This window comes from Vicia villosa, linkage group LG4 (assembly GCF_029867415.1).
Source record: "Vicia villosa cultivar HV-30 ecotype Madison, WI linkage group LG4, Vvil1.0, whole genome shotgun sequence".
NCBI classification, from domain to species: Eukaryota; Viridiplantae; Streptophyta; class Magnoliopsida; order Fabales; family Fabaceae; genus Vicia; species Vicia villosa.
In genome coordinates this window covers 157,901,949-157,914,216 of record NC_081183.1, presented here as the reverse complement: position 1 = coordinate 157,914,216, position 12,268 = coordinate 157,901,949, and the positions used below count along the sequence as shown (strand labels likewise).

Here is a 12,268-nt window from a genome sequence, read left to right as displayed (position 1 = left end):
AACCCATATATATGTTAATGAAATACGAACACCCCTAAAACGACACTGACACGAGGACTCCGTTAATAATTTGAAAAAATGAATAAATTAAATATAATTGTAATTGTCATATGCTGATTGGTTTTATTATCACTAGGTTACAACAACAATATATATATATATATATATATATATATATATATATATATATATATATATATATATATATATATATATATATATATATATATATATATATATATATACACGCCACAGAGCCAAAACAACTCTTCCAGCATAATATTGTTGTCATTGAATAATCAACATGGTAGAGGTTGATCCGGATTTCATTCAAGCACCAGAGCACACACGAAAGCCAAATGTCATAGAAGCTGAAAACATTCCAGTAATAGACCTATCACCTATACTAGACAATAATATTGAGAAAGACCATTTAGTTTTTGATGAGCTTGTGAAGAAAATAGGAAGTGCATGCAAAGAGTGGGGTTTTTTCCAAGTGATCAATCATGGAGTTCCTCTTGAAAGTAGGGAGAGAATTATATCTGTTGGGAAGAAATTCTTTGGTCAAAAAATGGAGGAGAAGAAGAAAGTTAGAAGAGATCTGGTGAATTTTATGGGATATTATGAATCCGAGCTTACTAAGAATGTTAGAGATTGGAAAGAAGTGTTTGATTATACTTTTCAGGAACCTACTTTGATTCCAGCTTCACTTGATCCTGATGATAAAGAGGTTACTCATTTGTATAATCGGTGGCCAGAGTATCCACCAGAGATGAGGTTAGCTTTACTGTTTGTTTGTCTTTTATTTCTGTATAAATTTTATTTGAATGCAATTATCAAGTTAATGAAACAAGAAAAAAATTTTAAAAAATTTATTAAATTTTCATCCTCTTCAAAAGTTTATCCTATCAATTCTCTTAAAATTAAAAATGGTTTTAACTATAATACAATTATGAATTATGAATTTTCAACCGTTAAAACACAAGATTATGACTAATAAATTTGTATATGTTACAGAGAGACAATCCAAGAATATGCTCAACACATGAAGAAACTAGCAATCAAGATAATGGAACTTATCGCGGCGAGCTTGGGATTACCCCCGAAAAGATTCAACGATTTCTTCAAAGATGAATTAACCTGGATGAGACTCAACCATTATCCACCTTGTCCTAATCCTGACGTTGTTCTAGGATGTGGTCGCCACAAAGATACAAATGCTTTAACTGTTCTTGCTGAAGATGAAGTCAGTGGACTTGAAGTCAAGAGAAAATTTGATGGTGAATGGGTTCTCGTTAAGCCTTTGCCTAACGCTTATATTATCAATCTTGGAGAAATAATTCAGGTATCAAAAATCGCATCAGACAATTTCGACCATGTTATAAAGTTTATGAACCCTAATAGAAAAATTTATTTTTATATTTTTCAGGTTTGGAGCAATGATACATACGAGAGTTTGGAACACAGAGTGAAGCTGAACACTGAGAAAGCGAGACTTTCATATCCATTCTTTCTGTATCCCGCACACTACACCATTATGGAGCCTTTGAAAGAGCTCATAAATGATGAAAACCCTCCAAAATATAAACCTTACAATTTGGGCAAGTTTGTAGTTACTAAAAAGCGTAGCAATTTCATGAAACTTGATGCTGAGAACATCCAAACTGAGCATTTTAAGATTACATAAATACAGCAATGTTGTTATAATGCTGTCATAAAGAAGGTGCCATGAATTAATAATGTGTTATATATGCTTTATGGAGCTAGGTGTGTATGAATAAGGCTCTATATGAAAAAGTGTTACCAAAATGTATTAAGCATAAATAAAAGGAGTCATTACTGGCTCATAAACTACTTCATTTTCCGTATGTTTTATGTTATTTTTAAAAAATATATATCATATGACACTATTATGAATATTTGTGGATGTACAATTTCTCAGTTTTTTTATATTCTATAAGATATTCTAGATATTAATAGAAATGATGATGACAATTATTGTAGATTATTTATACACTTATCCTGTGATCGAATTTTTGTGGTATAAATAGAATTCTTCTCCTATTGTAAAGGAAGATTTGAAGATAATATTACAATAATTCTTTTCTTATTTTCTTTTTTCACCCCATTCATCTCTACTCTTCTACTACAATAGTGATGATATAATCTTCTTGAAATTCTTTTTTTTTTTATAATCAAAGGTATATTAAAAGCACAAGGGGTGCTAACCCACAATTACAAAGAGGAGAAACCTAAAACATTCTCAAAGCAAAAAGAAACCCCAACCACCACCTACAAAGAGAAGCAAATAGTTGGATTGACACACCAATCCACCCAATAAATAGGTTCTCTAGAATTGAATGAACATAAAAACCATTCCCATGATAATACTTTCATCATCCCGAGCGAATTGAAATTCTATTGTAAGAGTAATGTTTGTTTTAAATTTCTTTGAATTAATGATCTCTTTGCTATCGGTTTTCTTCATATAAATATGTTTATTTTGAATATAAATTTATTGATAATTTCTTTGTTTATTCTTATTAAATTCTATAAGAATTTAAAATTAAAATTATGAAAAAATTTAACTTTAAATCATACCTGAAGAATTGCTCAAAAACTGAATTACTAATTCAACTTTTAAAGAATTCAACTTTTAGGCATCTATGAAAAATTGCGTCAAAGGATAATTTTTCTTGATCATTGTTTTTGAAGATTATTTGTAATGGTTTTCAAAGAACTACTAAAAATATAAAAATAATGCATCCTTGAAGAATAATTTAAAGAATGATTTTTCTGATTATGTTTATAAATATTGATGTATAGTTTTTTGAAGAATTAATAATTTGATATTATCAGTGGAGTAGTTTTAAATATGGTTTTTTCTTCACCCACCTCCTAACCTTCTTGCCCACCCCTGGTGAATTTACAACATTACTCCTTGTTTCGGAAGTTCATTTTCGAAACTGTACTTTTTTTCTTAAAAAAGGTGTTTTCGGAAATGAACTTCCGAAAACGTGTTTTTTTTAATATAAAATATTGGTTTCGGAGATGCATCTCCGAAATAAAGTTACATTTTCAGAAAATGTGGTGTTTCGGAAGTTCATCTCCGAACGCACCCCCCTTGGAGAATTCGGAAATGAACCTCCGAAAATATGTCTGGACAGAATAAAATGAAAAACAACAACAATTCGCTTTATTTAATCGGGTGAAGATTACAACGATAATATTACATAAAATTAAAGTTACATATTGTTGAACACGGGTAGGTGGGGATGAGAGAGTGGTGGGGAGAAAAAAATGCTTCCAAATTTCAAAAGGTGTACTACTGTAAGTAACAAATGACGGAGGAGGTGTAACCGGGGCCGGAACATATGACGGAGGAGGTGGATGTCCGGAGGAAGAAGAACCGGAGGTACGTCCACCGCAAGACAAAGGAGCCAATCAATGTAAGCTATAATTTATCATTATCATCAGGGGACGTCATTACAAAAAATTGGGAAAAAAATCTTATTATTTTTAATCTTGATTTTTTAGAAATGACGTCCCCAGATGATAATGATAAACTATAGCTTACAATGATTGGCTCCTTTGTCTCGCGGTGGACGTACCTCCGGTTCTTCTTCCTCCGGACATCCACCTCCTCCGTCATATGTTCCGGCCCCGGTTACACCTCCTCCGTCATTTGTTACTTACAGTAGTACATATTTTTATTAACATGATAAATCCAATACAAAAACATTGTGCGATACAATCCGAAATCCGAACAAAACAAAACAAAACACGTCAAACAAAACAAAAACATGTTATTCTGCCCGACGAGCGTTACAAAATACACATCAAACAAAATAGAAACATGTTATTCTTCTCGACGAGCGAACTCCTCCGAATGAAGATAATTATACCAATCTTCATCCCACTCATTATCAGAACCATCAGCGTTGATCACGCCTGAAGGCTGAGCCTGCGCGTCCGAGCCATGGACTCCCAGGGGACGAGAAGCAGAACCAGTCAAAAGCTTCTTCTTCTCCTTCACCACCTTCACCTCCTTCACCTCCTTCACCTCTTTCACCTCCTTCTTTGAAGAACCCTTTCTTCCCTTAGCGCCCTCTTTAGAAGACGCAGTCCTGCGTGCTTGTTGGTTGTCTGACATGTTCCTGTAAACAGTTGAAATCGATTAATATGCGAGACAAAATAAAAAACAAAAAAATTTGAACTTCTGATACAATTCGGAAGTTCATTTCCGAAAACTGGGAGGGAGGTGTTTTCGGAAATGAACTTCCGAAACACCCCTGCGATGGACTTTTCTGCAACTTCCATGGCAGACCCCTAAACCAAACTTCAAACCAAATCAAAATGCTTCTAAACAACCTAAATACTACTAACAACCTAACCATATATCATTTATGCAATTAAAACCCTAAATAACATGCATTTGAATAATAGATCTAAAAATTTCAAAACTTACAAAGTGTTAGGATTGAGGGCTTTTGAATGTTGTTTAGCAGTGTGATTGGAGCCTTGATGCAGCTTTGGAATTCTGTTTGCACAAATTTTCGCCTTTGCCACTTTTTGTTTTGATTTAGGGTAAATGATTGGGGGAGGGGGAGTGTTTTGATAAATCTGCAGAAATCGCAGTATTTCGGAAGTTCACTTCCGAAACCCCTTCTTCGGAAATGAACTTCCGAAATAAGTCAATTTTTTTCAAGAAAAAAGCGCTTCGGAAATTCATTTCCGAAGCAGGGGTATTTTGGTATTTTCGCTGGGGGTGACCCCCATAGGGAGGTGGCCAAAGAAATTTTCTTAAATATAGCTTTGCTAAATTTTCAATGTAACTATCTAAGTTTGTTAGTTAGTTTTAGTAAGTTGGGGAGTTTGTTATAGTTGGTTGAAGTTGTTAGAGTTTGTTACAATTTAATTTAGCAATGGATACATGTTCTCTATATTAACAAAGTTGAATTTAATCCGTAACTAGCTTTGAATAGTGAATCAAATATTCAATTCAAACTCCAATATAACACCAACTGCCAAAGACTCCTTCATTTTCGCTCCATGATCAAAATTCTTCATCTTTATCCTCGTTTCTTTAGCATTTCTTCTTAACCTTTGACAATGGTGGACGTCAATGAGTCCTCGCCGAAGTTTCATTGCTTCCTAGGATTTGCTATAGTTTATATTTTTGTCATTTGCATTATTACTAATAACACATTATACTTCAGACGCGAAATAACTTTTATTTTTGTTACACAGACGTGGTGACGAAGGGTATGTTGGAGAGTTCGGAAGAGTCGGGAGTACCAATGAGACTAATGCTCCAGAACCACAAGAGAGAAAGACACCACATTCCACTCATTCATAGGCAATATGAGACTTTAATTACTCACACTTGCACCTAACATTCTTTCCCACAAGTGTGAGTCCCCCACATCCTATAACAGGATTTTACACTAGATCTAGCTCCCGCTCCCCCACAAATCTGAACCTGATCCTTGCGAATGTTCTTGGTACGTCATCAACCAAAGAGCTTTGGGAGAAACTTGAAGGACTATATCAAGGAAATGGTATATCAAATCGGTTGTTGTTGAACAGTTTCATAGCTTGCGTATGGATGAACATACAAAAGTATCTAATCATCTAAGTGTTCTAAATGGTATTGTTTATGAATTAGAAATTATTGGAGTAAAGATTGATGATGAAGATAAAGCTTTGAGACTCATATGGTCTCTTCCATCTTCCTATGAGCATATTAAACCTGTTTTGATATATGGGATTGAAACTTTGAGTTTTGAGGAAGTTGCTAGTAAAATTATTTTCGAAGAAAGAAGATTGAAGGGTGAGGATATTACTTCATCAAACTCAGTGTTGGTTGCTAGAGGAAGACCTTATGTGAATAAAAACAATGAAATGAGTTTGAGATGTTAGAAATGTGAAAAGATTTGACATATAAAGTATAAGTGTCCTGATGGGGCAGCGTCTGAAAAGGGCTCTGAGTAAAATGCTAGCAATGTCTCTCGTTGTGAGAGAGGATGATCTTCTCTGAAAATTGAGAAGTGTCCTCATGACATTTTCGCATGGAAAAAGACATGTTATTGCTAACACATTAACACATGGGCATTGATGCAAAGTGTGTTGTGAGATTATGTTGATGGTTGAAGACATTCCTACCAACATGGAAGTTGCACCATTAAGTTTCAACCTGGTTTTTGGCATGTGAAAATTCTTGAAGTGGCCCACATAAATACAGTGTAGAAACGTTCTCACATTTGAGAACTCTTGCATAGGTAGAAACGACAATTGTAACCAATTATCCATTTATTCTTCCAGCATGGCATCTGATATTGTGTAGAAACGGTAGTATAGCAGGCGATATTCATGCTCTTAAAGCCTCTTTCAATGAACTTAACAACATATAACTCTCCACTCAATTTTTCTCTTACACGCTTTGTTGTGTATGTTCCTTATATATAAGGACCTAAATTTAAGCCAGCAACATATTTTCCTAAATTCCTGTCTCTCTCTTGATACGGCGTGAAAAAATACTCGAACTTATCGCACGCTTGAAATACAATAAAGTTGCTATCGAACTTTATTTATTCTAAAAGGAAAAGAAAAATATCAATAAAACCCCCACAAGAAAAGAAAAATGATATTTAAAAAAAAATTCACAAAATTGAGTTCGTCGATTATGCAAAAGAGAATGTATTGGCACCTCTTATATCTGTTGTATTCAACGGAACTCATTTAATTAATCATGTTTATTACGCAGTTACCAAGTACCAAGAGAAAATGTTGAGATGTGTTTATACGGGGCCATAAGTTATGACTGATACAGAAAGTGCATAGATTATTGTTATGTGGTGCTTGTGATGGGAATGAGTGGGGTTATCCTCTCTCTACCTTTAGCATGAATGGTTGCATCAGTAGGGATTAATCCCTCCTCTGATGGAACCTTATAACAACCACTTGGTTGGATACGGTATCATACAATTTTTTATATTTTACTTTTTTATTTCCATATATATAGTATATTCGTTATAAAACTTGGCAGCATATCGGAAAATAAACAATTTTAGTGATTTTTCAAGAAATCTATACCCTTGAAGTTAATTCAAAATTGATGACGGTTTTGACTCAAGACTTACAAAGTATTCTTAAATTGATGACGAACTCAATTTTGTGATTTTTTTTTAAATATCATTTTTCAAAAAATCTATACCCTTGAATTTTTTTTTAAAATCTACGATATTATAACGGTTAAAACAATGTCATCTGTTTTATCTATTATTTGTTCAGTATCAAGGTCGGTTTTTACATCAACCCACAACGTATCGTCTCTCCGGTCATAAGCGACACCCTTGTCATCTGTTCCATCCATTATTTTGTGAATTTTGTGAATTTTTAGGATTACCCGCACAGATGACAGTGTAATCGGAAATAGTACATGAATCATGAATGTTACTTTAAAAATATAAGAATACTTTGTAAGTTTTGTAAGTTGCAATTAGGGATGTCAATTTGTATTTGTTAATAGAGATTTTTGTGGAGATTATCTGTTCGGGGTATCGAAGTTTGAGAATTTTCCCCCATGAGAATGGGGATGGAGGGAAAAATTTCCCCTATGACACTTTAGGGCGGAAACTGAGAAAATACCCTCAGTCCAATAGATTCCTCGACTCCGACCATATTATTTAACTTTTATATTTTATAGATTATATAATATATAATTATATAAATTTACATAAAAAATATTAATATATTAGAAAATGAAGAGTCATTAGTATATTATTTTATTTTCATGTTCTAATGTATAATGTATTGTTTCACTTGTGCGGGATGACACCGATACCATAGTAATAAATTAGTGGAAGCATGGTAGCAACAACTTCTATTAATAATTTTTTTTTTTTACAAAAACATATTAGCAATACCATGTGTTTTTGTTTTTTATTTTTGTTATTGATGCAAGATGTATTTCTATTTTAAAAAAAATACAAAATATATGTGTTTTTTAAAAAATAGAAAGAAAAAAATGAAATACTCATAGTTTTGATCTAATTTTCTTAAGATTTTATCTCTGTGAATTTTCGTGGGGATTTGTGGGGATGAGGATAGAGGAAAATATCCCCCGTGGCGGGGTTTGGGGGGAAATAAATTTGGGAGCGGAGCGGGGAGCGGGAAAGCATCATTAGAACATTTCATGCCACGTTGACATCCCTAATTGCAATGGATAGGCCCAAATGAACTGAAACTAAGCTCCATAACATTTATCTGTTTATATGTTGTAATACTGACGTTTATATGACATGATGCTTTTTGAGTTTGTGTGTTACAGTAGTGGTGGTAATGTCGTTATCATTTGTACCCGGCATCATACATTTCTGATTAGTGCAAGTGAAATTTTTGAAATAGCTTAATTTAAAATCTGATATAGCGAAATTTTTTGATAATAAAGGCTTTCTATATGGTTTTGTACGATTGTGTTGTGTGCTACCTCTACATGGATCTGGTGACGTAAATTTTGGCTACTTTGATCTTGTAAATTTGTCGATCTATGTGACAAGAGGAGCGAATTAAGAACCAAATTAAAAAGCTTTCTCCTTCCATTTTGATTTATGTTCTAACATGGTAAAGTGAAGGAAGATGAAAATGAAATAAAGTGCCTTGTTGGAAAATTGTATTTTTTTCTTTTCTTTTCCCATTTTAAATGTTATACATAGTCAAACCGTGTAATAGGATAAATCGCCGATTTATCTAGTTTTTTTATTTTTGAATGGCTTTCCATTTCAAAATACGGTCTAATGACATAGCGGTTTTAATGGTCCATAGGATCGGACATAGGCCGGCTACCGGTTCAACCGGTTGAACCGGCCGGTCCGGTCCAGTTTTCAGTACCTTTGTTAATTACGAGTATTTTCATTAGCATTTTTCCTCAATAGTAAGGTCTCCAATGTAGGGTATTTGTAAGCCATACACAATTATAAGGTGGTAGTTTGACTAGTGACCAATGTGTTGGAAAAATAACAAACATAGAGAAAAAAAGAGCAACAAAATAACAACAACGGCCGTTGTCAATAGACAACCAGAGATTAACAATATGTGAAAATTGTTACAACACATAATATGCTCTCAACTAACTCAGACCCCCAATACACCTACATCCTCCAAAACAAATATTTAACTACGTCTCAGAACACTCTAATACAAAATTATAAGAGAACAAAGAAAGTCAAATACAAGCTTAAAGTGTTTTTCACTGGTGCCTTGTAAAGAAAAACTTGAATCTTATATATAGCTTTGGACTCCCTCTTCCTTCACAAAATTAAGCAATGTGGGACTTCTTCAACATATATATTTTCAAGCAAACCCAACAATCTCCACCTTAATTGAAAATAATACATTAGCTTTCATTGTCTTCACCGACAATCATACTCCATCATAAAGAGTATAGTCACTTGAAGCTACATCACTCTGAGAATTTTCACATTGTCTTCACCGACAATCATAGTTTTAAAAACTATCATACTCCACTTAAAGAAGAATATACTTCACTTGAAACTTTAAGGTACAACTTCTATGTTGGTAGAAAGCTCTTCAACCATTGACATAATCTTCCATCTTGTGTAATTTTGATTGTATCAATACATCTTTGACTTGAACTTTCCACAAGTCAAAAACAATTCTTTCATCAATTTTCTCTAGCCCAAACTGCTTAGTGGAATTTGTGACTACAGCTCAACAATGCTTTCACAACATCACCCTTCTTTTCTGATGTGGAAGATCAGACAAAGTTGCAATCACACAACATACTAAGAACTCATATCCTCAGATCCAATCAAAGGCTCTAATACCAATTGTTGGGAAAATAAACATAGAGAAAAAGGAGGAACAAAATAACAACACAAGAGATTAACGTGGAAACTCCAAAAACATGAGAAAAAAATTACGTTTTTGTCAATAGACAACCAAAAAAATAACAATACGTGAAAATTGTTATATACTCTCTACTAACTCAAGCCCCCAATACACATACACCCTCCAAAACAAATATTTAACTACATCTCACAACACTATAAACTAAGAGCACAAAGAAAGTCCAATATAAGTTTAAAGTGTTTTTGACTGCTACATCTTATAATAAAAAAAATTGAATCATATATATAGTCTTGGATTTCCTCTTCCTTCACAAAACTAAGCAATGTGGGACTTATTCAACATATATTTTCAACCAAACCCAACACAATGATGGTTCTTTTGTCATTATTCTGTTATTTTTGTTGATTTTGTATTGTTAACTATTATGTCGGCCTTCATTTGGTGTCATGTTTGACATCGACGAGAACATTCTCCTCGACGACACTCCTGCTGGTGGCTTCCGGCAGCATTGAGAAGATTATACGACGGCGAAGGTAAACAATGAAAATAAATACTCTCTAAATCAATTAGAGATCAGGCAACATATTCTTAAAAAGTAGAGTTGATTTCATAATGTAAAAGGCAGTGTTTGTCTTGTTCTGTAAGTAAATTGACAATGGTATGATACATTTAATTGCTTTCTAATTTTATGAAAAATTTCTCTTTTACAGTGAAGATTAGAGGTTGCAACATGATGTGAGCAAGTTCGTGAGAAAAGGAATTTCGATTTAAAGATTGCAACAGCTTATTGTTGATTTGTTAATGTGTATTATTACAGGGGCAACATAGCTTATGTTTGAGAAATACAAAGCACCTGCATTATTTTTGACAAAAAATGCTTCAAGCGAATAATAGTCTCACCCTAACCTATTTGTCAGAATAATGAACAACAAATAATAATATTATTTACATTTTTTTCTAGGGGCACATAAATCTTGCTCAGTATCTAACAACATTCACGTCTGGATACAGTGGCCAACTCTTTCAATCAAAATCGAAGGTTGAGAACTTAACCAAAATTGAAGCTCACAAAATACATTGTTTATTAACTTTTATCTTTTCGGCTCTGTTATCACCCATTTTTGCATGACTGCTTTTGTCTTTCTATGTCCAATTTTGGCAAATTCATACCATTAATCAATCTATTTTATAATATAGTCAATTAACCTTTACAGTTTTGGCAAAAATTCCAGGTTTTATGTATCCCGGTTTGAAAATATTTGTTCGTTCGATTGAGCTTAGCAAAGACTACAACAAAATTCTAGAACTTGCCCAGGTAACTATTACTCCTTTCTAGTTGATGCATAAATAACATATCACCCTGTTATTTTCTTTATAAGTTGTTACAATGTACAATATCATGCAGGAAGCACAGCTGCTGGTTGCCACACTTCAGCTGAAGAATATAGTTGTTCGGTTGTGAATGGAGTGTATAAATATACTAATATATATACTTATCATAATTTAAGATGGTTACTTAGAGTTGGTATCTATTTCGACCAATATCCACAACATAATTCCACTCTTAATATTTTTGGCGGTAAGTTGGGGAATGTCACTATTGTTTATACATTATATCTGAGGGTTAAAATATGTTTCTGGTCCCTCTAAATATCTTAAATTTCGCTTTTAGTCTCTCAAATTTTTTTTCAAAGAATGGTCCTCATAATATTTTCTATCCATATTTTTGGTCCCTCATGTCAACGTCCGTTAACAGAAGCTGACGTGTCATGCCACATGGTTAAGGTCAACATCATACTTGAATCCATAAATTTTCGCAGCTAATCAGCAGCTAAAATAAAATCGTAGTTAATTTGTAGCAAATTTATCAAAGGAATTTTGAAAAATACATTCTATATTCATGTTGATGCAGAGTACTTATTTGTAAAATTTAATGATGGTTTCTCTATTTATCATTAATGGAGGTTTGACAACAACACCAAAGATACTACCTATGGAAATAATCACTTTATTACCGCACAAGTTGTTCTTCAACTTCTCCAGTTGAAAAGAAGTTATCAACTTCTTAACAATCACTTTTACACTGTTTCTTGTATGAAAAATACAAACCTTTGACATGACTATAATTTCCATATACAAATTCTTCTAATGACATAACTTCGACATTCACCCTATTCTTATATAAAGCATATTGCACTTCGGGATCTTTGAGTAATTTATCATTGATTCCAAACTATTTTTCCATGCGATCTAGATGAAACAACTAATGTCTTTCATTAAAAGAATTTTCTTCTTCAATATCAAGAGTCACAAATCAAAGGAATTTGTCAATAGCCTTTCTTGAGGTGCTCTTTAATTTCCAATTTTATAGAAGTGAGCTATATTGTACATTATA

At 33.2% G+C, this 12,268-nt stretch overlaps 1 protein-coding gene across 1 annotated transcript; it reads left to right on the top strand.

The window, feature by feature from the left end:
• The first annotated feature begins 250 nt into the window (after positions 1–250).
• On the top strand, positions 251–1,851 carry LOC131600078 (flavonol synthase/flavanone 3-hydroxylase-like). Its single transcript, XM_058872309.1, has 3 exons — positions 251–777; positions 1,018–1,345; positions 1,430–1,851. The coding sequence occupies exons 1-3, from the start codon at positions 305–307 to the stop codon at positions 1,685–1,687; spliced, it is 1,059 nt and encodes a 352-aa protein (XP_058728292.1). The 5' UTR covers positions 251–304; the 3' UTR covers positions 1,688–1,851.
• The last annotated feature ends 10,417 nt before the right edge of the window (positions 1,852–12,268 follow it).